The following is a 26,461-nucleotide window of genomic DNA, read 5'->3' as shown; positions in this document are numbered from 1 at the left end:
ACGATGTCTCTCCCTGGCTACATTTGTTTCTTGTAGTTAGAGATACCCACCAACATCGGTTCTTCATTTTATAAGCAAATATTGCTATTATAGTATCAACTTGAGTGACAACCCACCAAGCAGAAACTCAGCTTCAAGGAGCCTATCTGAAACATGCCTAAGAATTGGGAAATAAAGAAAAACGGCAAAAATCATGTAAATACATACATATATATATATATATATATATATATATATATATATATATATATATATGCCTGTGTGTGTGTGTTTGTGTGTGTGTGTAAAAGAGTCTGAATCCAGGGATGCTTCTTAAATCCTTGCTCATATAGTGCCCCAAGGTTAATAAATATCTAGCTGGGAGAAACACAAGTATCTTGTCAGATACTATGTTACTTGGAGATAAAAAGATGAATAAAATACTCTAAAGGAATTTATAGTTCTAATAAGATTAACAAGTATCTTGTCAGATACTATGTTACTTGGAGATAAAAAGATGAATAAAATACTCTAAAGGAATTTATAGTTCTAATAAGATTAATCTGGTTTCATGAACACAGAAGAACAAAAGCAGAAAAACAGAATTAAAAGAATTCCCACAGGCAGACGCACAGATAGCAGCAAGACCAAAGCTGTTTCTGGTCCTATTCTTAACTCACAGAGTAACTTGAGGCCAGTCACTCAAACTCTGGGTATTCATTTGAGTTAGATTATGTCAAAACTCCTATTCCATTCTAAAATTCTATGAATTTGGTTTTTAAAATAGTTGATAGTCTGACAACAGGAGTGTTTTTTTTTTTTTTTTTAAGGCACAAGATGTGAACAAAACAAAACAAAACAGCAGTTTGGGGTGATTTACTATAGAAGCAAAGCACTCTACCCTCAGAAGTAGGCTTTCTCATGGCACATAAATCATTCACAAAGACCCACAGGCAGGAAAAGTCCAGATAAAGCAATTGTATATTAATGGGCTTATATTCTTTATCCTATTATTTTTTATTAACTTGTTTATTATCTATGATCTTGTCCATGCCTGTCATATATTTATGTTTCAATAAACATTTTTGGAAAGAAAGAATCATATTTTTTGAATTATATATGTTTCAATAATTATTTTTTGAAAGAGATAATCTCTTTTGATGATTTTTGACTCACTTTCAGTTTTGTATCCAGATTTCTGGCAATTTTTAAGCTGTATCTCTAAATGGACTGGTTTAGCATTCACTGCCTGTAAGGCTTTTTCCATGACACCAAGCAGTTCTTCAATTTTCAGGCCGCAGTGACTGGGCATCCCACAAATTTAACACAGTTCTCAGACTGTCTACCTGGAGATGGCATCAGATCCCATGGGTTAAGGGCTCAGTCCCACAAGACTACCACACTTCAGACACCAGCCCACAAGCCCAGGTTTCTACTGTGCTTCTGACTGACTGGCTATAGATCAGAGGTTTCTACAACCCCCTCCTTGGGTTGGATTAATTTGCTAGAGCAGTTCACAGAACTCAGAGAAAACACTTACACATTTGCCAGTTTATTATAAAGGATATTATGAACAATACAGATGAATGGGGGAGGTTTGGAGGGGTCCTGAGCACACGAGCTTCTGTTCTAGTGGAACTGGGGTGTCCCACCCTCCAAGGCATATTTACCAACCCAGAATGATTTCTTAAAGAATGGAATGCTATAGGGTGTAAGGGAGAAAAAACTTTTTCTCCATCCTTTAAGGGTCCCTGGCTGGGTCTGAAAAGCAAACTGACAAAGACAGATTAACAAGAGAAAAGCGTACAAATTTTATTAAACTTTTATATGTACATGGGAGCCCTCACAAAAGAATGAAGCCCTAAAGAAGTGACCAGAGGAGGGAACTTTTATATCTTTTAGACAAAGAAACAATAAATTTGTGAAGAATTTGACAAGACAGGGGGGTTTGGGTTAGGGGTAGTAAATGGTAAAGAAGTAGCTGGAAAGATAAAGGTTAGTTTTAACAAAGTTTGTTTATACAGACTTCCCTTCCTCCTGGTACAGGGAGGGTACATTTCACATGGGAAATTTATCTCCTGCTCTCAGGGAAGAAGGGTGAAGTAGGGGGAGGGGAGATCAGAATAAGCTTCCTGCTCCTGCTGTTTCCTCAAACCCCTTCAGCTTAAGATATTCAAAATGCCAAGGTACCATATTTTGGGGTAGCATGTCATGAACACCATCAGGGGAGTATATTGTATGAATCGTATATAAAATTGTCTTTCACACTTCATACTGAAAAAAATAACTCCCCTGGTTATACAATTCTCAAAAATCTCTGAGGCAGGTAGTACGTGCTGTCCTGGCATTCAGAGCTGCAGATGGAGAACTCAGTTCGATCAATCAGATTAGTAACTGATTGTGGAGGGGATGGAAATGAGGGTGGAGGAAAGAAATATTTTTTCTTCTTTTTTTTTCCTGTCCCCTTTCCCTCCCAAAGATACACAGTAGCAGGGGTGGCAAGAAGGAAAAACTGCAGAGATATTTAGAAGTCTACAGGAGATGTAGAGTGACTGTTTTGGAAAGCAGGTGAGAATGATCTAGGGTGGCTTCTACATTTCTTGCTAGAGTGACTTGCTCATCTTGCTTCAAACTTGGATTCAAGACGAATGTAATAATACATTTGAGGTTATCCATCAAGCCCTTCCTCCCCCTGATCATCATGCTTCAATTTGTAACTAGACTGTGCCTTTAGGGTCATTGAAGTCCCCACTAACTGGCCTCTGTAATTCTGGAGTTTGAGGTTTACCAATTCCTCTAGACACCCTTTTTCTCAGTGGCTGCCCCCTCCCCCTTTTTTTTGGCTGTGTTGGGTCTTCTTTGCTCCACGTGGGCTTTCTCTTGCTGTGGTGAGCTGGGGCTACTCTTTGTTGCAGTGTGCGGGCTTCTCATTGCAGTGGCTTCTCTTGTTGCAGAGTACAGGCTGTAGGCGTGCGGGCTTCAGTAGTTGTGGCGCACGGGCTTAGTTTCTTCGGCATGTGGGATCTTCCTGGACCAGGGATCGAACCATGTCCCCTGCATTGGCAGGCGGATTCTTAACCACTGCACCACCAGGGAAGTCCGGTGGCTGTTCTCTTTGAATTTTTATTGTATTTTAGCCAAATCTCTGTTACCACATCACATTGTGTTGTAATTGAAAGAGTCTGCCTGCTTGTCTATCTCCTAGGAACTGGGAGCATCTCAATAGGCATAGTGATATATCCATTTTTGTACCTTCCATGCTTGACACTGAGATGAAATTAAGGCACAGGATTGACGGCCATTTACCAAAAATAAATAAATAAATACACTAGCAAAAAAATCCCTTTCAAATACAGGGGGTTTGTGAGATTGCTGTACCTGAAAGCATTTTCATAAAGACACACACAACTGAAGCCGAATCTTTAAGATACCTTCACCTGCTTAGTCATTCATTCATCATTCATTTATTCATTCACTCATTCACTGACACCGTATTGAGGTACAAGGCACTGGGCTGGGTGCTGGAGACACAGAGATGAATGGCAACATGCAGCTTTGGAGTCGCTCAGGGACTAAAAGAGAAACTGCATTTTACTGGTGGCCCCATTATCTGCCCCTGAGACCGTACAGATTGGTAGAGAACTTCAGAAGGCAGGCCCTAGGCCTCACTGGTTTCGCGGGCAACTAGTAGGTAGTTGTATATTTGCTGAGTTAAGGTGGGAAAAACCCTTGCATCAAATAAACTTTATATCGAAGATGACGAGAAATGAAAATCTAATTTTATTAAAAAAAAAATTCAGAAGCAGCAGTTTTATTCCAGGGGAACGAATACACCACCAGCATCTCAGCTCAGAACAGTGGTCCCCTGAAGTTGACGCGGAATGCAAAACAGAAATTTACTTCTATTGGGACTAAACTTATCCAAACAAGAGCGTGAGAGTCCAAAAGGGTCAAAGGTGGTCAGGGTTTAGAAATAACGCAGCCTCTGTGTGGAAAAGTCTGTGAGCCGCCGTGAGACTGGCTGAGAGCGAGGCCGCCTTAGCCGCCAGAAGGTGACCCCCTCGACTGGGCCGAGGGAGGGCGTGGGCACATTTGAGCCCTTGTCCTTGAAGGGCATTGAGCGAGCCGAGGGGAGGGGTGGGCGGGGCTCGGGTTTCCAATCACAATAGAGGAAGCTCAGAGGCGGCCGAGGGGCGGGCCCCGCCTCCTCCTCCCTCCTTGCGGATCCTGCGGTGAAGGGGACGCACGCTGCCGACTTTGTCTTCTCCGTGCGACCCTTACCGCCGTCTCGAGAACTTTCTCTTCCCCGGTAGGTTTCTGCTCGGGACCCTGAATCCTCCCTCTCGAGCAGACCGGGTGGGATGTGGAAGGGAATCCTTGTGTAGCAAGACTCGGGGAAGGACCAGGAAGGACATCTGCGCTCCCGGGCCTGTAGCCCTGAGCATCCGGACTCGGGTTGGGGCGGGTTGGGGGCAGGGGCCGTGCCCTGGGCTGGGGAGCAGGGCGGCGCGGAGGGGCTGCGAGCGAGCCCCCGGGCTTTGTCCGCCACGCTTCGGGGCTCGCCGCCAGCCCGTGCTTCCCCGGGGGACAGACTTGTTGCATTTGCAGGTGATCCCGGGCCCTGCGTGTCCTTGATGGGTTCATGGCGGCCGCATCACCGTCGGTGCCTGCTGGCGGGAGCCCGGACACGTGCTTGAGGAGCTGGGGGAGGGAGAAGGGGCCAGGTGACCCGTGAGGCTGGCGGATCGTGAGCCTGGGGATTGGCGTCCATTACCACGGGAATGGAGAAATGCCCGGCTTTTCGGGGTTAAGGGTGAAGGATGATCTTGGCCCTGCCCTCCAGCCTCTCCCAGGCTGCGGCACACGCAGCCCTTCCCGGAGCGATGGGTCGGCTCGTTTCTGGCCTCTTTTCTTGGTGCTTCGGGTGCTTTGTTTATTTGACAGCTTTGGGTGTTGAGCGTGAGGAAAGCCTAGACTTTTCGCCCTAGAGACCTTGTCCGAGGAGATCCGTGGTTGCTGCCTCCCCTTGTGACCTGCGCTCTGCGCTGCGGGTGACAAGAGGAAGAGCTGGCCCGTGGGCGGCCTGCACAGCCGCTGCAGCTGGGGCCTGCAGGGGTAGGAGGAGGGGAAGAACCGCCACTTACTAGGGAAGGTATTGCACGGCAAAACTGGGCTCTTTAAAAGGTTAGTCTGCAAAGTGGAGCTTTGTTCCTGAACTTAAGGCCCGGGTTCATTTCTAACGATTTATATCCACAGAAGGGGCAGGAGTGTGGGGATGTAAAGGACCAAACATCGGAGGTAATTTTTACCCTGTTTATCATTCTTTTCCCTTACAAGCCACCGCTCTGATCTTGAGGCAGGCCTGTGTATAATATAAAACATTTTCTTCTAATTTCTTACAACACCTGTTAGAGAACCCCTGTTAAGGGGGGAAAAAAGAAAATTAAATCACTTTTTCTCTAGAAAGACCTGAGAGAAAATCTGTACTTCCTCAAGCTTCTACAGTGTCATTTCTGAAATTCCCCAAATAGTTTAAAAGGTCTTATCTGGACAACTAATCTGTATTTCTATAGCAGTCTTTCTGGATTTTTGTTTTCCACTGCTTTACTGGATCCTCTGTGTACCTAAAGGATCTTAAACAAACCAACTAGTGAAAATAACATAATAAAGAAAATCTGTGCGTTTGTATCTGTTCACCAAGAGAGGCGGCATTCTTCTGATTCTGCGCAATATGCAGGACATGTGTGAATTTCATTGTTACGGTCATCTATTTGTGGAGACAGTTGTACACCATTGTGTATTTCTTTTTTCTCTAGCATCCAGGAGAAAACTGCAAATAGGCTTTGTAAAGGCAAAATAATCTTTGAGTTTAGTCCCTCATGTTTGGGGGAAAATAGTTTTTGGGGAAAAAAAATAGCTATAGAATGAAATAGTTGTTAAACAGTTATCTCCAAATCAAGTACTTTATTCCAACTTGGAGCCTTACCAACTCTTACTTAACATATACAATTACTAAACTAGGTTTTGTTACTTAGTCCTTTGCAGATGAGAAACAAAAAACGAGAGGGAAGCAGGGGTACAGTTTGAAACAGGGGGCATTGTCCTCTAAGTTAACAGTTTAGCATTAAAAGTAAAAGGCAAACACAAATACTAGACATTATAACGGGTTACAATTATAAACGATACTTAATTCCGAAGAAAGGGCTTTTTTTATGATCTGTACCCTCTTTGTTTAAGAAAGCAGGTTGATACAATAAATTTTGCCTTTTGTTTTAGTTATCCAGAACACTCAGCTGATAATCTGATGGCGCAGATAAAATTGGTGTTACTGTATAAATGTTTTCTAACAGTTTCCATTTTTTAAACTTATTAATTTTTTCTTTTTTGGCTTTTTCTTTAATGGCTGGAAAGAAACTCACTCAAAGGCTGATATTCTCCTAATGTGACCCCCTGAAAAAAAATTTAATAAGTACCCGCCTTCCAATAAGCTTCCAAGGTGCACTAGAAGGAATTCAGAGTGATATTTTCTGCAGATTTTGCATAAACATTATTCATCACTATTGTCAGTGTACTTAAGCACACATAGTATGTCCAGTACACTGTGACAAATTTTAGGTGAGACTTCAATAGAAGAAGAAAATAGAAGAACCAATTGGTCCCTATCTTCTAAGAGTGATAATAACCATTGGTAGTAGAAATTATATTAATAACTGGCCGTTCTTTTAGCCCAAGCTTAAATATGGGCTAATACTGGGCTCTAACTTAAATAGTTACACATAAATACTTTATAGTGGGCATAGAAACAAATCCGCTAATCTAAATATAAATATTCATGTTGTTTAACCAGTAAATGAATGGCCACAAGACAAAATTGTTACAACTTTGTTAAATACTATTAGAAAAGCAAGCACAGGCTGAAGAGACGAACCCAAATTCTAACAGGCTTCGTGGAAGTTTTTGTCTTGTTTTTTGTTAATGGGTTAACATGGTTTTTTTTTTTTAAAAAAAACATCTTTATTGGAGTATAATTGCTTTACAATGTTGTGTCAGTTTCTGCTGTATAACAAAGTGAATCGGCTATACGTATACATATATCCCCATATCTCCTCCCTCTTGTGTCTCCCTCCCACCCTCCCTATCCCACCCCTCTAGGTGGTCACAAAGCACGAAGCTGATCTCCCTGTGCTATGCGGCTGCTTCCCACTAGCTATTTTACATTTGGTAGTGTATATATGTCCATGCCAGTCTCTCATTTCGTCCCAGCTTACCCTTCCCTCTCCCTGTGTCCTCAAGTCCATTCTCTACGTCTGCGTCTTTTTTTTTTTTTAATTATTTATTTATTTATTTATTTATGGCTGTGTTGGGTCTTCGTTTCTGTGCAAGGGCTTTCTCTAGTTGAGGCGAGCGGGGACCACTCGTCATCGTGGTGTGCGGGCCTCTCACTATCGCGGCCTCTCTTGTTTCCGAGTACAGGCTCCAGACGCGCAGGCTCAGTAGTTGTGGCTCACGGGCCCAGTTGCTCCGCGGCATGTGGGATCTTCCCAGACCAGGGCTCGAACCCGTGTCCCCTGCGTTGGCAGGCAGATTCTCAACCACTGCACCACCAGGGAAGCCCCTATGTCTGCGTCTTTATTCCTGTCCTGCCCCTAGGTTCTTCAGAGTCTTTTTTTTTTTTTTAATTTCCATATATATATGTTAGCATACGGTATTTGTTTTTCTCTTTCTGACTTACTTCACTCTGTATGACAGTCTCTATGTCCATCCACCTCACTACAAATAACTCAATTTCATTTCTTTTAATGGCTGAGTAATATTCCATTATATATATATATGTGCCACATCTTTATCCATTCATCTGCCGATGGACACTTAGGTTGCTTCCATGTCCTGGCTATTGTAAATAGAGCTGCAATGAACATTGTGGTACATGACTCTTTTTGAATTATGGTTTTCTCAGGGTATATGCCCAGTAGTGGGATTGCTGGGTCATATGGTAGTTCTATTTTTAGTTTTTTAAGGAACCTCCGTACTGTTCCCCATAGTGGCTGTATGAATTTACATTCCCACCAACAGTGTAAGAGGGTTCCCTTTTCTCCACACCCTCTCCAGCATTTATTGTTTGTAGATTTTTGGATGATGGCCATTCTGACTGGTGTGAGGTGATACCTCATTGTAGTTTTGATTTGCATTTCTCTAATGATTAGTGATGTTGAGCATCCTTTCATGTGTTTGTTGGCAATCTGTATATCTTCTTTGGAGAGATGTCTATTAAGGTCTTCTGCCCATTTTGGGATTGGGTTGTTTGATTTTTGATATTGAGCTGCTTGTAAATTTTGGAGATTAATCCTTTGTCAGTTGCTTCATTTGCAAATACTTTCTCCCATTCTGAGGGTTGTCTTTTCGTCTTGTTTGTGGTGTCCTTTGCTGTGCAAAAGCTTTTAAGGTTCATTAGGTCCCATTTGTTTATTTTTGTTTTTATTTCCATTTCTCTAGGAGGTGGGTCAAAAAGGATCTTGCTGTGATTTATGTCATAGAGTGTTCTGCCTATGTTTTCCTCTAAGAGTTTTATAGTGTCTGGCCTTACATTTAGGTCTTTAATCCATTTTGAGTTTATTTTTGTGTATGTTGTTACAGAGTGTTCTAATTTCATTCTTTTACATGTGGCTGTCCAGTTTTCCCAGAACCACTTATTGAAGAGGCTGTCTTTTCTCCATTGTATATTCTTGCCTCCTTTATCAAAGATAAGGTGACCATATGTGCGTGGGTTTATCTCTGAGCTTTCTATCCTGTTCCATTGATCTATATTTCTGTTTTTGTGCCAGTACCATACTGTGTTGATTACTGTAGCTTTGTAGTATAGTCTGAAGTGAGGGAGTCTGATTCCTCCAGCTCCGTTTTTCTTTCTCAAGATTGCTTTGGCTATTTGGGGTCTTTTGTGTTTCCATGCAAATTGTGAATTTTTTTGTTCTAGTTCTGTGAAAAATGCCATTGGTAGTTTGATAGGGATTGCATTGAATCTGTAGATTGCTGTGGGTAGTATAGTCATTTTCACAATGTTGATTCTTCCAATCCACGAACATGGTATATCTCTCCATCTGTTTGTATCATCTTTAATTTCTTTCATCAGTGTCTTGTAGTTTTCTGCATACAGGTCTTTTGTCTCCCTAGGTAGGTTTATTCCTAGGTATTTTATTCTTTTTGTTGCAATGGTAAATGGGAGTGTTTCCTTAATTTCTCTTTCAGATTTTTCATCATCAGTGTATAGGTATGCAAGAAATTTCTGTGCATTAATTTTGTATCTTGCTACTTTTCCAAATTCATTGATTAGCTCTAGTAGTTTTCTGGTAGCATCTTTAGGATTCCCGATATATATTGTGTCATGTCATCTGCAAACAGTGACAGCTTTACTTCTTCTTTTCTGTTTTGGATTCCTTTTATTTTGTTTTCTTCTCTGATTGCTGTGGCTAAAACTTCCAAAACTATGTTGAATAATAGTGGTGAGAGTGGACAACCTTGTCTTGTTCCTGATCTTAGAGGAAGTGGTTTCAGTTTTTCACCATTGAGAATGATGTTGGCTGTGGGTTTGTCTTATATGGCCTTTATTATGTTGAGGTAAGTTCTCTCCATGCCTACTTTCTAAGGGTTTTTATCATAAATGGGTGTTGAATTTTGTTGAAACCTTTTTCTGCATCTATTGAGATGATCATATGGTATTTCTCCTTCAATTTGTTAATATGGTTTATCACACTGTTTTTTTAAAATATATTCTGTGCTCTAGAATACCATTATGCTCCTTTTAAAATGTATTTTAGTTCAAACTTGCAACAGTAACATTACAGATTCCCATGCAGGTTTCTCATATGGACACATGTATAATATTTTGATTATTTTCTTTCAGGGCACAATGGCAACTCTTAAGGAAAAACTGATCGCACCAGTTGCAGAAGAAGAGACAATGGTCCCAAACAATAAGATCACTATAGTGGGTGTTGGACAAGTTGGTATGGCATGTGCCATCAGCATTCTGGGAAAGGTACGTACTTTCAAGAACACCATACATACTAATGAGAACCTACTGTATAGCATAGGGAACTCTACTCAGTGCTCTGTGGTGACCTAAATGGGAAGGAAATCCTAAAAAGAGGGGATATATGTATACGTATAGCTGATTCACTTTGCTGTACAGCAGAAAGTAACACAACATTGTAAAGCAACTATACTCCAATAAAAATTAATTGAAAAACAAAAACAAAAAAACACCATACATGATAGATAATTTCAGCATGTGTATACAGTCTCTTTAGGTATCTGAGAATTTGATTGTATCTTTAAAAGATTTTTTTTTCCTGAATAATTTGAAGTAAGTTGTAGGCATCATGATACTTCACCTTTAAACACATTAGCATGTATTTCCTGAGAGAATGACATTCTTCCTATCTGACACAATAGAGTTACTGCACTCAGGAAATTTAATACTGATAAAATGCTATTATCTAATACACAGTACCCAGATTAAAAGTTCTCCAACTATTAAAATCCTGCCTTTTCTCCCCTAATCCAAGATCATGTTTTTATATACTTGTCATGTCTCTTTCTTCTTCTTTAATGTGGAACTGAGCCTTTCTTTGTCTCTCATGTCATTGATATGTTTGTAGAGTCCCCATCGGTTCTGTAGGATGCCCCTCAATTTATGTTGGTCTGATGTTTCCTTGTAATTGGGTTCAGGTTAGATTTGGGGGGTGGGGTGGTGGCACGTCCTTCACAATGCATCACAATTTTGTCTCATGACTGGTGGTGCCCAAGAGTCCTCTGGTTGAAGTGGTAACTGTCAGATTTCTCCACTGCAAAGGTCCCTTAACCCTCTGTAGTTAATAAATAATCTGCACAGTCGCTTTTTGAGGTCATGGAAATATCCTATTATTCCCCTCAAACCCCCACCCAGTCCTTTTATTTTGAAATAATTTCAAATTTACAGAAAAATTTGCAAGAATATAAAAAAAAATAAAACTTCCATATTCACTTCACCTATGTTTACTAATTCTTAACATATTTGTGTGTGTGTGGGTGTGTGGGTGCACGCACGTGTATGGACTTTTTTCTGAACCATTAGAGAATAAATGCAAACATGCCCTTCCTTTCCTTCTGTCTGTCAGAGTACATTTCCTCAAAATAGGACATATTCTCACATAGTTCAGTTATCAACATCAGATTTAACACTGACAACATGCTACTAGCACCCTCTACTCCTCCAGATTATATTTTCCCCAGATACCTCCATAAACTTTTAGTTTGCTTCCTATATTCTTACTTACCTCATTGAATTGATCCTTGTTCTTTCGGAAGGCTGTCTTAAATGTTTTTTAGGGGAACCCCTCCCCTCAATGCTGCCTGGCCTTCAGTAGAGCACACTGTCCATTTGTATTGTATGTGAAGGCTGCTTGAATAACTCCTAGCCAAGCATATTTCTATTTACAAAATTTAAATTCTAAAGCAACAAATTCTGAATCTTCACTGAGGAAAAAGTCATCAAAGAAATCAACTAAAATATGTAGTGTGCACCAATGAAAGTTTTATTCTTTTGCATTTTTTCTTGCTAGTTTTCATTGGCCAGGTTCCCCTGCTTTAGGAGAGCTGCTTCCCAAATTACAGGGAATTTAAATAATCACAATTTAGTGTTCATCCTTCATACCAGTAAAAATGAAAAGTATTCCAGCTTACCTTTCTTTTAAAATATGTACTGTGTTTGAAGTGGTTTGACTAAAATGCTTCCTTTTAAACAACAATCTCAAGAAATGGGAACTGTTCATATCCTGTTTCCAGATGAGGTAGCTGAGGCTTCATTAGATTAAGTGGCCTGCCTATTGTCACACAGCTGGTAATGGTAGAGCTGTATTTTGAGCCCAGGACTCTGAACTCTTAACTATAGTGACTCTGCAGTTTCTATTCATTCTATGCTAGTACTGGGGCAATTAAAGACATAAGTATATATTTTTTTAAATTGAAGTATAGTTGATTTACAGTGTTGTGTTAGTTTCAAGTGTACAGCAAAGTGATTCAGTTATATCTTTTTCAGATTCTTTTCCATTATAGGTTATTACAAAATATTGAGTATAGTTCCCTGTACAATACAGTAGGTCCTTGTTTACCTATTTTATATGTAGTTGTGTGTATATGTTAATCCCAAGCTCCTACTTTATCTCTCCCATCCCCCCAGACATAAATATATTACTAAAACACTAGCTAAAGATTTTTCATTCCTCCTGCTAATCTCAAAATTTGGATTTTCAGGAAACTATATCTGAGCTGTCATGATTCTATAAGGAGTACCTCGCTGATTGTTTTAACTGTAAATTTAAAATCCTCTTGGGTAAATAATTTAGTTGAGACTCCTCTCTGCAGTTATATAATACTTTGGCCCAATTCTAGTGCTCGAGAGAACAGACTGGGCCCCTAACAGTAGGAATCTTCCAATTGAGCTGCTGTGAAGGAAGGACTGCCTTCCTGAAAGACCATTTTATTAATCAAAAGTGTTTAAATCTTCTTTTAATGGGGAAGAATTAGAGTCAAAGTTGTTATTACTCTTTGGTAAGGATTATAAACCCCACTGGTTTAATAAGAAAGGGAACTAACAGTGCTCTTTTGTCAGGTGTCTGCATGTTACCTTATTCCTCTAGAAAAGTTCTAGGGGATATTGTCATCTCTATATTACTGTTGGAAAAGGACAAACTCAGAAAGATTAAGCCCCTTGATTAAGATCTCAGAGATCCTAAGTGCCAGATCCAGTCTCTGAGTCCATCACCAGTGTGCTTTTCAGAGGACACACACTGCTTTGGCCCAGAAAGTGAACAAAGCTGGGGCACCAGAGACAGAGGTTGAGAAGGCCCACGTCTTAACTGGGCCCGTGGAGGCAGCTGAGCCTCCCGAGTACAACGTCCGCCATTGCAAAGACACCGGTGTTTTCTGCTTCTCTTGCCCACTCTACCCAGCCTCGTTGCCAACATGGAAACCGTAGTGAGCTTTTATAAAAATAGCTTCCCTACTTAGAACTTTCTGATAGGTAACAGTGCACGTCAACTACACGCATACATAATATGCAATGAGGCGTCAAGGATTTTTCCCTGCCTGTCTCTCAGAGCAAGGCGGGGTGCACACCTCCAGGGGGCACCATTCAGAGGGTCAGGAGCGCCTTTCCAGTGCAATGTGGTGGTGCTGTCTCTGACTTCATCTCTTACCTTCTGCCCCCTTTCTTCAAAACACCAAGCTCATGGCTGCTTAAACCGTTTTAGTACTTGATTTCCCTTCCCCTGGAATGACTGCTCTAGACCATCAGAGCTGACTCCCTCCCATCATTCATGTCACGCTTTTTTGGGCAGGCCTTCCCTGACTGTCCAATACCAAGTAAGCGTCCTTCCCTTCCCTTTAACTTCACCCTGCCTTGCACTGTTTATAGCACTTCCATTATCAGAGTCATCTTAAACTGTTTGCTTCACTCCTGTTCCCTTCCTGGTACATTCCACGAGGGCAGGAACTTTGCCAGATTTGTTCATTACTGTATTCCTCATTAGTAGAATAATGCCTGGCACTTTCAGTAGTAAATATGTATTAAATAAATGGATATTCCCGCTATTACGAAGAAACTGCACTTACATCTGGTCAAATTTTGATCACAGCTTTTCCTTTTTCATGGCTTCTCCTGCCACCCCTACCAATCACAAGCTCTGTGTTTTGGCTGCCAAGATCCCATCATGTTGTCAAGGTCATACACAGGTTCCATGCAGTTATTCCACCCTTAGCCTCTGTGCAGCTGTTTTTAGTTTGAGTGTCTGTTCTTGATTGAGTCAACTGTAGCCACATTCTTGTGGTACAAACCCAGCATAAGGAGTCTCTTAAAAGGAGCAATGTAATTACATACTGCAGAGCAGTTTTTGCAGTGCAAGACTTGGCCTAAAAGTGAGACTTAATTAGAATTTGGTGTCTGCACAAGAATAGACAGGTTAATGGAACAGACTCAAAGCCCAGAAACAGGACCAAAGAGTATTTAATGAAAAGTGGCATTCCAGAGGAGAAGAAAAACAAATTATTGAATAAATGGTGCTTGTCCATTTAGCTAATTATTTGGAAAAAGTTATACCTTTTCCTCCCACAAAATGTCATGCAAACTAAACACTTGAATGTAAAAATGCAGCCATCAAATATTAAGCCACTGGCAGCAGTAATTTACTAGCTAAGAGGGCCAAGAGGTAGATTATGGCTGTGTCTTATCCACATGGAACTTTAGATTAAGAGACAATTTTTATAGTATGTTCAACAAGGTTTCAGCAGCGATGTTCTTGGCTTCTAACTGATCTTGTTCCTTAATAAGTTACTGCTTTTGTGATGAATCTAACCCTTGATGTATCAAACATTTTAAAATATATTTACAGCGTTAACTGGAATATACATATGGCTAATATACACTCTGTGAATGCAGAAGGAGATTTCTTTAAGCCAAAGTGTCAGTACTTAGTCACACATCTTCTATTTGCCTGCCTCCCACTGGGAGGATATTTAGTCCCACAGATGCAGCTAAATTCAGCGCTGCAATTATTTTCTCAAAGTGTTGGATCTCTTCCTTCCTTGCCAGCTGACTATGCACTTCGCAGACAATTCTCTACCCACTGAAACAAAACACAGGATCTGAGATCCTGTGACATCCTTTTCCACTTAAGCCCCAAACTGTTGTGCCCCGTTGACTTTGACAGCACCCATGTGATGTTCCCAAAATAAGAGTGACGTTCCCGGCGCTCAGGACCTTGACGGAACGGTTATTAACGTTCTCTTGTATGGTTTTAGGGCTTCAGAAACACAAATGCGGGTTTTGTGTGATCTTGTCAGAGGCTGCAGAGGAACGAAACCATTTTTAAAGTGTTGAAACATGAGTCTAAGTGAAAACGGGTGAACATTAATGCCAGTATTTGACATACATGGAAATGAGAAAATATTTACCAAGTAACCCCCAGCTCATAAAAGGGTCATTTCAGAAGCTTGCAAGTGAATCAATTGCTTGGAACTAAGAACATTTTCAGTCACAGGGAGGCCTGAGTCTCAGGGAAACCCTCACAAGCAGGCCTATTGCGGCTCACTGCTTGAGGCCAGCCGCCCCTGGGCTTCTAGAAACGGGACAGTGTTCATTCCTTGGCTCCTACGGGGAGCGGGACCTGCTTTGTTGGCAGCTTAACTGGGTCACGTTTTCTTATTGGCTGCCTCGCCTCTCTTTGTTTCTCCCTCTGCCGCTCAGTACCTTCCTGACCCCTCCAGTTCCACCCTGGATTATTCTATCGTAGCCTCCAAAGTGCTTCCTGAACCCCAGTTACTTAACGCTTTTTTCCCATCAACACCCTTTACCCTTTACCTAGCTGATCTCACTATCCTTCAAAGAGGTATTTGCATTGTTAAGTGTGATATATCATATTAAGCTAATTATTTTGCTAACAGCCCGGTTTTTTTGCTAAAACCAGTAAAGGCCAGGATTCGGGTGATATTTCAATGGGAAGGATAACTACTTTTTAAAGAGTTTGTAAATTATGAGTTTTCACAAGACAACCAACTTTAAAAGCTGAAAAGTTATTTAGATGCAATTAGATTGACACCCTCCCCCCTTCATTTTTCTGAGAAGAAAAAGTTGACTTGCTGAAGAATGGACATGATTATTGATTTACGGTTTTTCTTGGGATGGATGGCACAGGTGACAGTTGGAATAGAAAACAAGAGAACTCTGGGCAAGTTTGGGTTGATCATGCATAGAGAATTCACTAGCCCTGGACCCCTGTGTCCATGACTCCTTCCTTTCCCCACCAGGATATTCGAGCTGGTCAGAGCCAACCTGAGGCTTCCTGGCTTCAACCAGGGCTTCAAAGCCAGCTCTAAAGTGAACTCAACCTGTTGATGGTTTTAAACTGAATCTGCCCTCTCAAAAACCCCTCCAAACTGGAGGATGACCTTCGGGATGGACACACTCCCCAAGGTTGTTTCTAGGTCTTCGTCTCTTTTTCACCGCCATCCCCCATGAATATGAAGACTTGCACACCCTGAGGCCACTGTTGAGCCACGTTGGTTTCATGTCTGCAGATTCTTAAAGCAACTTGTATCATGCTCACTGAATGCCAGTTGGGTACCAGAAGGTGAAATTCTGAAAAATTGGTATCTTAAATATGAATAGTTTGTTATTTAAGACATTTTATCATGAAATTGTTTAAAGAGCACACCTAACTCCATGGTAAAATTCTCCTCTAGGTTTTTAGACATTGAGTACTTTGCCGTTTCAACAGTCTCTGGCTTGTACTGACAGCGGAGGTATCCTAGAGTGGCTTCGGGTCCTAACAGCTGTTTTCGTGTTTGTAGTCTCTGACCGATGAACTCGCTCTTGTGGATGTTTTGGAAGATAAACTCAAAGGAGAGATGATGGACCTGCAGCATGGGAGCTTATTCCTTCAGACACCAAAAATTGTGGCAGACAAAGGTAGTCTCATTTCACGCCCAAAGTGATCAAATAGTAAATTGATGTCCTCACTCCTTTATAGCAGATCGGTTTTCCCATCCTGGTGAATCTAGTGCTGGTAGTTTCTCCTTTCCTTCTGGGTCCAGTTCATCCTCAAAAACAAACATAATTGTTACCTCTGTAGTCCCTCTCCCACTGCCTTCCACACATGTGGTACATAACATTTTAGGAAATTGGATCCTAATGCTTGTTTACACCTACCTGAGAACGGGGATGTTTTAGATCTGAAAAAAATATTGCACAAAGTAATTTGAGTGCCTTGAAGAAACTAACTAAATTCATATTCTAGCCATCTTTGTCCTGGATTAATGGATTTATGCTGTGACACTGTCACCACAGCACGGCTGTGCCCTACAGATGTAGAAATGTGGGCCCAAAATAATTCCTAACAATACTATTGATAATAGCTGTTATACATTGAATTATTAGCATTCTGGGTATGCTAATGTGAAACTTTGCATATCTCATCTTCACAGCAACCCTATGAGAGATGGATACTATTACCTCCATTTTATGGAAGAAGCTGATAAAGTATTAGTAACTGAAAAGTCACATAGGGACATGGTTTAATTATATGAACCATCCATAGCTATTGAGTCTAATGACCACATCAAATCAAAATGTCTGTAATTTGGGAAAGGGTGCACTTCCTTGAGGAAAAAATAAAATATTTTCTAGAGAAACTCACTGCTAAAAATTAATAAGGTTCTTTAAAATATTGAGTGTTAGAAATTAAATTCTAGCCAAGAACACTGGAGTGCCTTGCTTCCCTTCATAGATTGAATTAACATTACAAGTCTGCAGTTACCTTTAAATTGCTTTTTTGTTGGAGGGCTGCCTGTTGAACTTTGCACTCACTGTGTTTATGCTTTGTATTATTCCTGACAATCCAATCTTCTCTAAAGCCAATAGCATTTTGCATTTGTTAGCCGGAAACATAATTTAGGGCCATGTTTACTTCCTGGGTCCATTTTCTGAGCCAGTGTTATGGTTGGAATGTTTCCACATCACTCAAGGAGGAAGAAGCCACAGAACATTGGTGTTGCAGCTCAACACCTTATACAGAAAATGTAATTCTCACGTACGTTCTGGGAGCTTCTGTATAGATTTCTAGAGCATATTATACAACATGTTTTGATGAAGAGTTGTATGTAAAGTACTTTTTTCCCCTCTCCTTCAAGATTACTCTGTGACCGCCAATTCCAAGATCGTGGTGGTAACTGCAGGAGTTCGCCAACAAGAGGGAGAAAGTCGTCTGAATCTGGTGCAGAGGAATGTTAGTGTCTTCAGGTTCAGCATTCCTCAGATCGTCAAGTACAGTCCTGACTGCATCATAATTGTGGTTTCTAACCCAGGTATTACTATAATGCCTTAAGGTTCAGTTCTGTTAAATTCAATATTTTGGATTTTTTTTTTTTAACTTAAAAAAAGTCTGTTCTGGTGTCTGCTGGCAGGAGCAATTCATGTCTTCTGTTTTTGGCCACAAAAGAGTGGTGTTTGCAAAACCAATGACACCATCCCAGGCCACATGCTTAAGAATCTGAGAAGAGTTTTATATAAAGCAATTTCATCTGCTTGTTTTATCTGGCTTTGTTGTAAAGTCTAAAAGCTTTTAAACTTTTCTATCAAGATTATCCTGGGATGCATAATGAAGCGTTTGAATGTGATTCCAATTTGGATGAAATATTTTTGCATATTTGACCTTCTGTTTTCCAGAAAATGCTTTCTAGTCTTCTTATCTATTTCTAAAATTCTTGAAAATTGAGTTGATTGAATTTGAAGTTTAAGAAAGCCATTAATTAGTCTAGGTTTAAAGATAGAAATAGACTGTATTGATGGACAAATACATGCTTAACATCAAATGTTGGAACTTGAAAACTTCTGGTTAGAAAGAATTGCATTTTTTTCAACCCAAACAGTCAAAATTCACTCTCTATTTCACACTTCTTTTGCCTATAATTTGCCACCAAGCTTACTATTTACTGGTGAGCACCGTAGATACAGTGATAAAATGGTAAAGCTAATTATCTCTGACACTTCACATTGAGAAAGATTGTGAATAAGAGCCAAGAAAATCCTTATAATTTATGGGGGTTTTGTTGTTGTTTGTTTGTTTGCTTGTTTTAGCCGCACCGTGTGGCTTGTGGGATCTTAGTCCCAGACGAGGGATTGAACCCCGGCCCTCAGCAATGAAAGCACAGAGTCCTAACCATTGGACCGCCAGGGAATTCCTTAATTTATGGGATATTGAGAGTTGGAAGCCAGCAAGACCAGATATTATTTTAGTAGTGTTCTCTGTAATCCTGGATTAAGAGTTTCCTAAATAGTTCAACCTTGCATCTAAAACTTCTCATAAATAGAGGGTGGCAGATAGATGTAGAACATGAATGACAAACAGGAGGCACATATGAAGTTGTGCCGCATCCTGTGCTTAAAGCAGACAGTATTAACTGGTTATACAGCTTTTCCAGGTATACCTTCAAAATCTTAACCCTCCAGGGAGTCACTCCTACTGAGTCAAAGTTGCCAAGGAAGCTTTTATAATATCCAGGCCAAAATGACCTTAAAATATCTCAGCCAGTGTCTATATATGAGAGTGGAGGTGGAAACTTGCCTTCCCTGTGTGCACGTTTTCCTGCTTTTTACAGCTTAGCCTGTAAGTACTTTGATCTTCTCTAGCGCAGCAGGTTTTAGCTTTGCAGTCTCTGTGCCACACAAGAATAAAGGCTGTGTCATAGAATTCCTTTCATTAAGTAGTAGAAAATGTTAATACCCTGTATTATCACAGTTGTTTACTGAATAGTGTCTTGTTCCCAGGGAAATTTATAGCAGCATGCCTTGGTAGTTTAGTAACTGATAGCTTTTGGTTTCTGATGACAGTTGTTCAAATCATGGAATGTTAGCATTGGAAGAAACTTAAGTGATGAACTAACTCAACCCCTTTTCTCTTTCTTTCCATATAGAGTAAATTAATCTGCAAGACTCATGTATTCTTGTTTCAAGTAATAATGTAAATAAAAACCTCAATATTGCATTTCCCATGTTTTACAATCTCTCTTCCTATAAAACTTAAGTTTTTTTCCTGTCTTTCTAACTCCCATTATCTCTCATTATGAAAAGTCAAGTATTTACATCTTTCTGGCCACATCTTATTTGGAGGATGGGGCAATGTGAGAAGAGTAAACCAGGGAACCCATTAATTGACATAGCAGTTGAAATCAGTTTTGATGTACTTACATATATTATTTTTTAAATTTTTAGTGGACATTCTCACATATGTTACCTGGAAACTAAGTGGATTACCCAAGCACCGTGTGATTGGAAGTGGATGTAATCTGGATTCTGCTAGATTTCGCTATCTTATGGCTGAAAAGCTTGGCATTCATCCCAGCAGCTGCCACGGATGGATTTTGGGAGAACATGGCGACTCAAGTGGTAAGAAGAAAAAAAAAAAAAAGGACAGTATTTACTGTGTACTTATGTGGTGTTCTTGCCATTCTGACTGTTTTCTTTGTTTTTACATTATATTTTCTATATTTTCACGTACTTCACATTACTAGTAAGTATTGTGGGAGGTTACTTTGATACTGACTAGGTAAATATCTGATTCCTCCTCAACTTTTTTTTTTTTTTTTTCCCTCCTCAACTTTTTGCCTGCTAAGTTTAGTATCCACTTACGATTCTTGCCTAAATAAATTATGATGGTTGTCAAACATGATATTCTAGTTCCATTATTTCGTCTTAAACATTGAATTTTATACATTGAATAGGCTTATGGTGTAAAGCTGTCATAATCCAAAACATAATGATAATCTTTGTTTTACTAAATTCACTTTTGCCCAATATGCAAGGGGCTATTTTCTCCCTAAAAGGTTAAGACGTAAATTTTCCTTTGAATTTAGTGAGAGTTAGTAATGTGATTTTGGTAGAGTTTACTTTGGTACTGTAAGAATTTGGTCTTAAAATTATTGCATTGGTGCTTTCTTGTATGATGATGCTGGCTTTTTTTTTTTTCTGACACATTGTACCACTTCATTCAAGAGTTTCTCGTGTCCAAGGATTTTCCTGAATTTCTATGCTATATAAAGTAGTACAATGTCTGGTGTACAGTAAAAACTCAGTGCTAGTTATCACAGTTGCTAGAACCACAGATCTGGAAGTGACCTTACATGTTGAAGATCCTTTAGCTGGCTAGTGGCATAACTGCAGCTAGAATCATGTCTTCTGATTCCTATCCAATGTTTTATTTACTCATTACTGTGTCATTTTTTCCAAAACATCTCCCCCCCACCCCGTTTCCGTATTGATCTATACTGTGTACATAAAATGAAAGAGAATTAAACTATGCTCACTTAGGCATGATTATGTAGATTTCATAGTCTTCAACAAAAACCAGGAAAATGCTTTAGTTTTCTCAACAGTTACCCTGAATTAGCAAAAGTTGTGGACTGAAACATGGTCTTGTTTGGCCATGGGCAGCTTTGCCCTTCATAGTTGGTTCTAGCTTTTACCCCAGGGCTCTGCTCTTATTTTCTGAATCTAAGTGTTTTCCTTCAAAGGTCCCCAAGGAACACAAACTTATTTTTCAAGGTCCAGTTCAAACGCATATTTTTTGTAGCGCTTTCTGACATTTGATTTTCCCCTACATTAAGTAGACCCTTATTTATGTTTTATTACACTTTTTTCATCCCTCCGTAAGAGCATATCCCATTGCTTTAGTGTCCTTTACTAACTGTTTTCTCCTAGTAAATTCTAAATTTGTCCATGGTACAGAGCATATTTTAATCCATCTTTATATGCCTAGATCTTCAAAATATAGTTTTGGCTGGGCAAGAGGTGTTCAGAATAGGTAAGGGGGTGTTTTGGTGCATCAAAGCCTCCAAAAGATATAGTCAGTGATAACACCTTTGTCTGCTATGCCTTTGGGGGCATTCTTGGAAGGAAATATTTGATGCAGTTAAGACCAGAGCAATTCATTGTGGTTACATGGAGTTTCTTTCCAGAAATGGACTGAACTTAGAGCATGATAAGAGAAAATTAGACGGTACTCGGGTTTTTTCCAAGAATTCTTTTGTTTTTTACTTCACTCTAGGAATAAAGGGGGCTTATATTTGAAAAATAAGCAGGCAAAAAGTTAAGAATTCCTCAAACCCAAAGTTTCGAATAGTCCCAAACTAGAATCCCTTAGGATTTCACAAACCTAGGGAAAGGCAAGAATTTCATAATGTCTGTAAGCTTTACCCAGCAATTCTGTTTGCACCAAAATGGTTGAAAGTTAAAAGGTCAGATTTGAAGGCAAATGTCAGCCTTTGCAGGGAAGTATATTGGAGTCAGTTGTCATTGGAGCAGTAAGTGGGTAACTTGCAACAGGGGTGAAATCTGAACTAAGAGAAGAAAAGATTTTTTAAAAATAAGGTCAGAGATAGCTAAAATGTTTGTGTATTTATTTTTTCCCCTGCAGTGGCTGTGTGGAGTGGGGTGAATGTGGCAGGTGTTTCTCTCCAGGAACTGAATCCAGAAATGGGAACGGACAATGATAGTGAAAATTGGAAGGAAGTGCACAAGATAGTGGTTGAAAGGTACGTAGGAGGGAGCTTGATTTAAGACAATTAGTATCATGTTAGACAAAATTGTGAACACTTCCCATGGCTGCCTGTTCAGATAAACTTAAAAGTTTTTTTTTTTGTTTTTTGTTCTTGCTTTTTTTCCCATTTTTTCTTTTTTTAAATTACTCTTTGTTTTGGGGGGGTTGTTTTTTTCTTTTTATTATTTTTTCTTTTTATTTTTTCTATTATATTTTTCTTTCTATTTTTTCTTATCTTTTAGATAAACTCAATATATAATAGTAAATATGCGGCTGTTATCTTCTGAAACAGGCAAGACTAATTTATACTGGTCAAATTTGCTATGCTGGTCCCCCTAGGGAAAGCAAATATTTTTCTAGAGAAATTCTATTGCAGGAGTAACAGGAGTGGGACATGGAATTAACAAGTGAGAAAGGCTTTCAAAATACCTACTGTTGACACATAAGGTTGGCTTATTTAGAAAAGTAAACCTAGACACTATTAGTGTCATAATTGCATTAAATAATACTTACTGATTGATTGCTGATACTGTTTAAGCTGTGCTGTATTTATCTTTCCACACCCAACCAAGGATGTCCTCCTCTCCCTCTTTGAAACTGCCTTTTGTTACTGTTTTCTCTTTCTATGACCTTCATGTTTATCCTAAAATAAGGTGTCATTTTGGACCAGAGTAAAGAATGTGGGCTTAGATTGAAATTATAGCACTGACACTAACTAACTGTATAGTCTTGGGAAGCCATTTAGCCCTTAAGCTGAATCTCAGTTTTCTCCTCTGTAAAGTCATAAGGTATTTAAATTATTGTAAAAATTGAGTTAAATCACACATACTTATCACTGATAAGCATTCAAGAAATGTTAGCTTCTATTTTCAGAGAATTGTTGTTATAAGACTAACTGATGTCTCAAATATGGAATCATTTTGTTTAGTTCAACTTTATTTATTTATTTTCGGCTGTGTTGGGTCTTCGTTGCTGCGCGCGGGCTTTCTCTGGTTGCGGCTAGCGGGGGCTACTCTTCGTTGTGGTGCGCGGGCTTCTCATTGTGGTGGCTTCTCTTGTTGTGAAGCTCGAGCTCTAGGCTCGTGGGCTTCAGTAGTTGTAGCTCATGGGCTCTAAAGCACAGGCTCAGTAGTTGTGGCACATGGGCTTAGTTGCTCCGCAGCATATGGGATCTTCCCGGACCAGGGCTCGAACCCATGTCCCCTGCATTGGCAGGCGGATTCTTAACCACTGAGCCACCAGGGAAGTCCAACCCTTTATTTTATAAATGAGAAAACTAGGGCTCACCCAGGTAATATAACTTGCCCTAGGTCTTTTAATCGGTGATAGATTGCATTAAATCCCAATTTTCTAATACCCAGTTACTCCTGCTACCTAATTCTCAAGTACAAGTGCCTTTGTGGGTTTCAAAGGGTATAATTTGTGCTCAGAAAGTTGCCGGGCAAGGTATTGCCATCACTTTTCTCTTAAGTTAGTTGGTCATAGTATTTTAGGTGACAATGGTTAGTGGCCTCAAATGGACCTGAAAATCAAAGTATATTTTGTCCTTTGAATGTGAAGGTTCTTTTACTTTCACTGTTCCCTGATTTCATTAATATCTTTGGATATATTGATGTTTATGAATAAGAAGATTGGTTGGAAAATGTACATTTTACCTCTGTGACTTTATAAATAGTCATTTATACAATAAACTACTTAAATTTGTCAAAGCATTTACATAGCACCTACCATGTAGTTTTAAAATTTTAAACATTTTACATATATATTAACTCATTTAACAAACTTATGAAGTAGATACCACTGTTATCCTTATTTTACAGAAGTGGACACTGAGACAGGTAGATTAAATAATTTGCTCAAGATTACAGAGTTAAGAGACAGCAGGAGTCAAACCCAAAGTGTCTGGTGTCAATTATCTCTTTTATGAATTTTTTTTTTTCCTTAGTGCCTATGAAGTCATCAAGCTAAAAGGATACACCAACTGGGCTATTGGATTAAGTGTGGCTGATCTTATTGAATCTGTGTTGAAAAATCTATCCAGGATTCACCCAGTGTCAACAATGGTGAAGGTAAACTGTTATAAAATATTATGATTTCTGGTCGAGTATTCAATATGTAGATTCATTTTAAGAAGGATGAGATAATGTCTCAGTCCACAGTTATTTTTTCATCTCAAAGTTTTATGGAAACCTTTCTCCTTTCCAATAGAAGTTTAGGACAATAAGAGCAAAAATTTGTAGAGACATTGAAGCATTTTTACATTTCTCCCTTGTATGATGTGGCAAATTAAATATTAACTCTGAATCTTATTCGACATATTCTCAGATGATCATTTGAATAAGTTTAATAGTTTCATTTCAAGTTGGTGTATTAAATTATAGATTGGCTTTGATGTATGTAGCATTTGATACTTAAACAAATTTAGTTTAACTCAAAAGCTATGGAACAGTTAAGTAGAAATTGATTATTTTTAAATAAAACTAAAATTGTATTAAAACATTGTCTAAGATAATGGACTCATTTTCTACAAGTCAACAGCAGGGGTGAAAAAGTAAGGGGGGGACTGCAGTAGATTCAAAGAAACTAAGAGATAAATATAGAAGTGTTGGGGGGGTAGAACACGGTGTCAGATGTTTTGGGGGTTTTCTGTTGTTTTGGGGGGTTTTTTGATACTATAGCAAAAAAATTAAAAGCAAGTATGGCAAAAATTGGATAATTGCTGAGTCTTAGAGTGCATATATGTAGGAGTTTGTTTATTCCCTACACTTTGGTGTATATACAAAAACTTTCGAAGTTAATTTAAAAAAATATTAAACTGACTTGATTAATATACTAAAATAATTTAATTAATTATGTAGTTAAATTGACCATCTGAGTAATTTACTTCATACAAACCGGTAAAGTGTTTTGGGAATTGTATGATTTTTTTTCAGCAACTCTTGGGTGTTGCAAGAATCTTGCCTTTGAGTGGCATCCAACTACTTCCCTGGACCTTGTAGGTCGGCTACTACCTGAAATTCTCTCCTTAACTAAAGAATTTTAAGAAACTTAAAATTTCATGAAAAGAAGCCCAGTGAGAACCACATTTGAATGTGATTTGAATTTGAAGACATAATCAAAGTTTATTAAAGTGTATTGAAGCAGAGAGGTATCAATAAGTTCAATAAAGTACCTAAAATTCTAGTTTTATCATAGTGTGTATTTGTATATTCTATGTATAAAATCTAATTAGAAACACAAGTATTAGGGTATATAGGCCTGTAAGTGATAAAAACTAAAGAATGAGTTTATGCTTATCAAATTTCCTGCAATTCTTCCTGTTCAAACTCGGGACCTGTGATCATTCTTACCTGTGGTTTCATTTCCTCATCTCAGTGCTTTTCTTGTTCTGGCAGGGGATGTATGGCATTGAGAATGAAGTCTTCTTGAGCCTTCCATGTATCCTGAACGCTCGGGGGTTAACCAGTGTTATCAGCCAGAAGCTGAAGGATGATGAGGTTGCACAACTCAAGAAAAGTGCAGACACCCTCTGGGACATCCAGAAGGAACTAAAGGACCTGTGACTTCTGGCTGCTAGGCTGTAGAAACTTAAAACTACAGTGTGATTAACCACGAGCCTTTAGTTTTCATCCCTGTACGTGGAGCACAGTCTGCTCTTATCTTCCTAAGTATGTGAATCTGGGCTCCCAGAATCAAAGCCCAACCTTGGTTTAATGCTTGCAAGATGAGTCCTTGAACAAATAAAATTAACTATCGTAGTGTGCTTCTGTCTCTGGAATTCTTTCTTTAATGGTTTCTGAAAGATTTCAGTCTGTTTTTCAAATAATTCTTCCCCCCCCCTACATCATAAGTTTCCCTAAATTCTATCATCTACATCCCATCTTCTACTTCTTTTGCGAAACAGCACTACAATTCTTTGTCACAACATGTACTATGATTTTGTTGTTGTTGTCCTGAGAATATGGTAACCATTTTTTTTAAGGACTTATTTTTTTGGGAGCAGGTTTAGTTCCACAGCCAAATTGAGAGAAAGATACAGAGATTTCCCATAAACGCTTGCTTCCATACATGCATAGCCTCCCGTTATCGACATCGCTCACTGGAGTGGTATGTTTGTTACAGTCAATGAACCAACATTGACACGACATCATCCAAAGCCCGTCGTTTACTTTACAGTTCACTCTTGGTGTTGTGCATTCTATGGGCTTGGACAAATGTTTTATGACATGTATCCATCGTTAAAATATCACGGTATTTTCACTGCCCTAAAAATCCTGAGGTTACCATTTTAAGGTTATCACTGAAGAAAGAACTAGAACCAGTGGATGACATTTACAAGGAAGTCCATTTTATTTCTCTAA

General features: G+C 39.3%; 1 protein-coding gene and 1 long non-coding RNA gene across 2 annotated transcripts in view; one reads left to right on the top strand and one right to left on the bottom strand.

Annotated features, from left to right (window-relative positions):
* The window catches only part of LOC309609923, a 477,943-nt gene that overhangs the window by 424,858 nt on the left and 26,624 nt on the right, over positions 1-26,461 (bottom strand). The window lies entirely within an intron of this gene.
* Positions 4,132-25,863, top strand: LDHB (lactate dehydrogenase B). The gene is made up of 8 exons (XM_082352012.1): positions 4,132-4,288; positions 9,878-10,012; positions 16,360-16,477; positions 17,698-17,871; positions 19,778-19,951; positions 21,978-22,095; positions 24,046-24,169; positions 25,496-25,863. The coding sequence occupies exons 2-8, from the start codon at positions 9,884-9,886 to the stop codon at positions 25,661-25,663; spliced, it is 1,005 nt and encodes a 334-aa protein (XP_082208138.1). The 5' UTR covers positions 4,132-4,288; positions 9,878-9,883; the 3' UTR covers positions 25,664-25,863.

The sequence above is a fragment of the Balaenoptera borealis genome, assembly GCF_965194805.1.
Source record: "Balaenoptera borealis genome assembly, chromosome: 13".
NCBI lineage: Eukaryota > Metazoa > Chordata > Mammalia > Artiodactyla > Balaenopteridae > Balaenoptera > Balaenoptera borealis.
Note: the sequence above shows the minus strand (reverse complement) of the source record. Positions and strands in the feature narration are given on the sequence as shown.

Excerpts from the sequence above, each read along its gene's own strand:
- LDHB (XM_082352012.1), top strand. The coding sequence starts at position 9,884 with ATGGCAACTCTTAAGGAAAAACTGATCGCACCAGTTGCAGAAGAAGAG. Across the intron at positions 16,478-17,697 it reads AAAAATTGTGGCAGACAAAG|ATTACTCTGTGACCGCCAAT; the intron begins GTAGTCTCATTT and ends CTCTCCTTCAAG. Across the intron at positions 22,096-24,045 it reads CACAAGATAGTGGTTGAAAG|TGCCTATGAAGTCATCAAGC; the intron begins GTACGTAGGAGG and ends TTTTTTCCTTAG.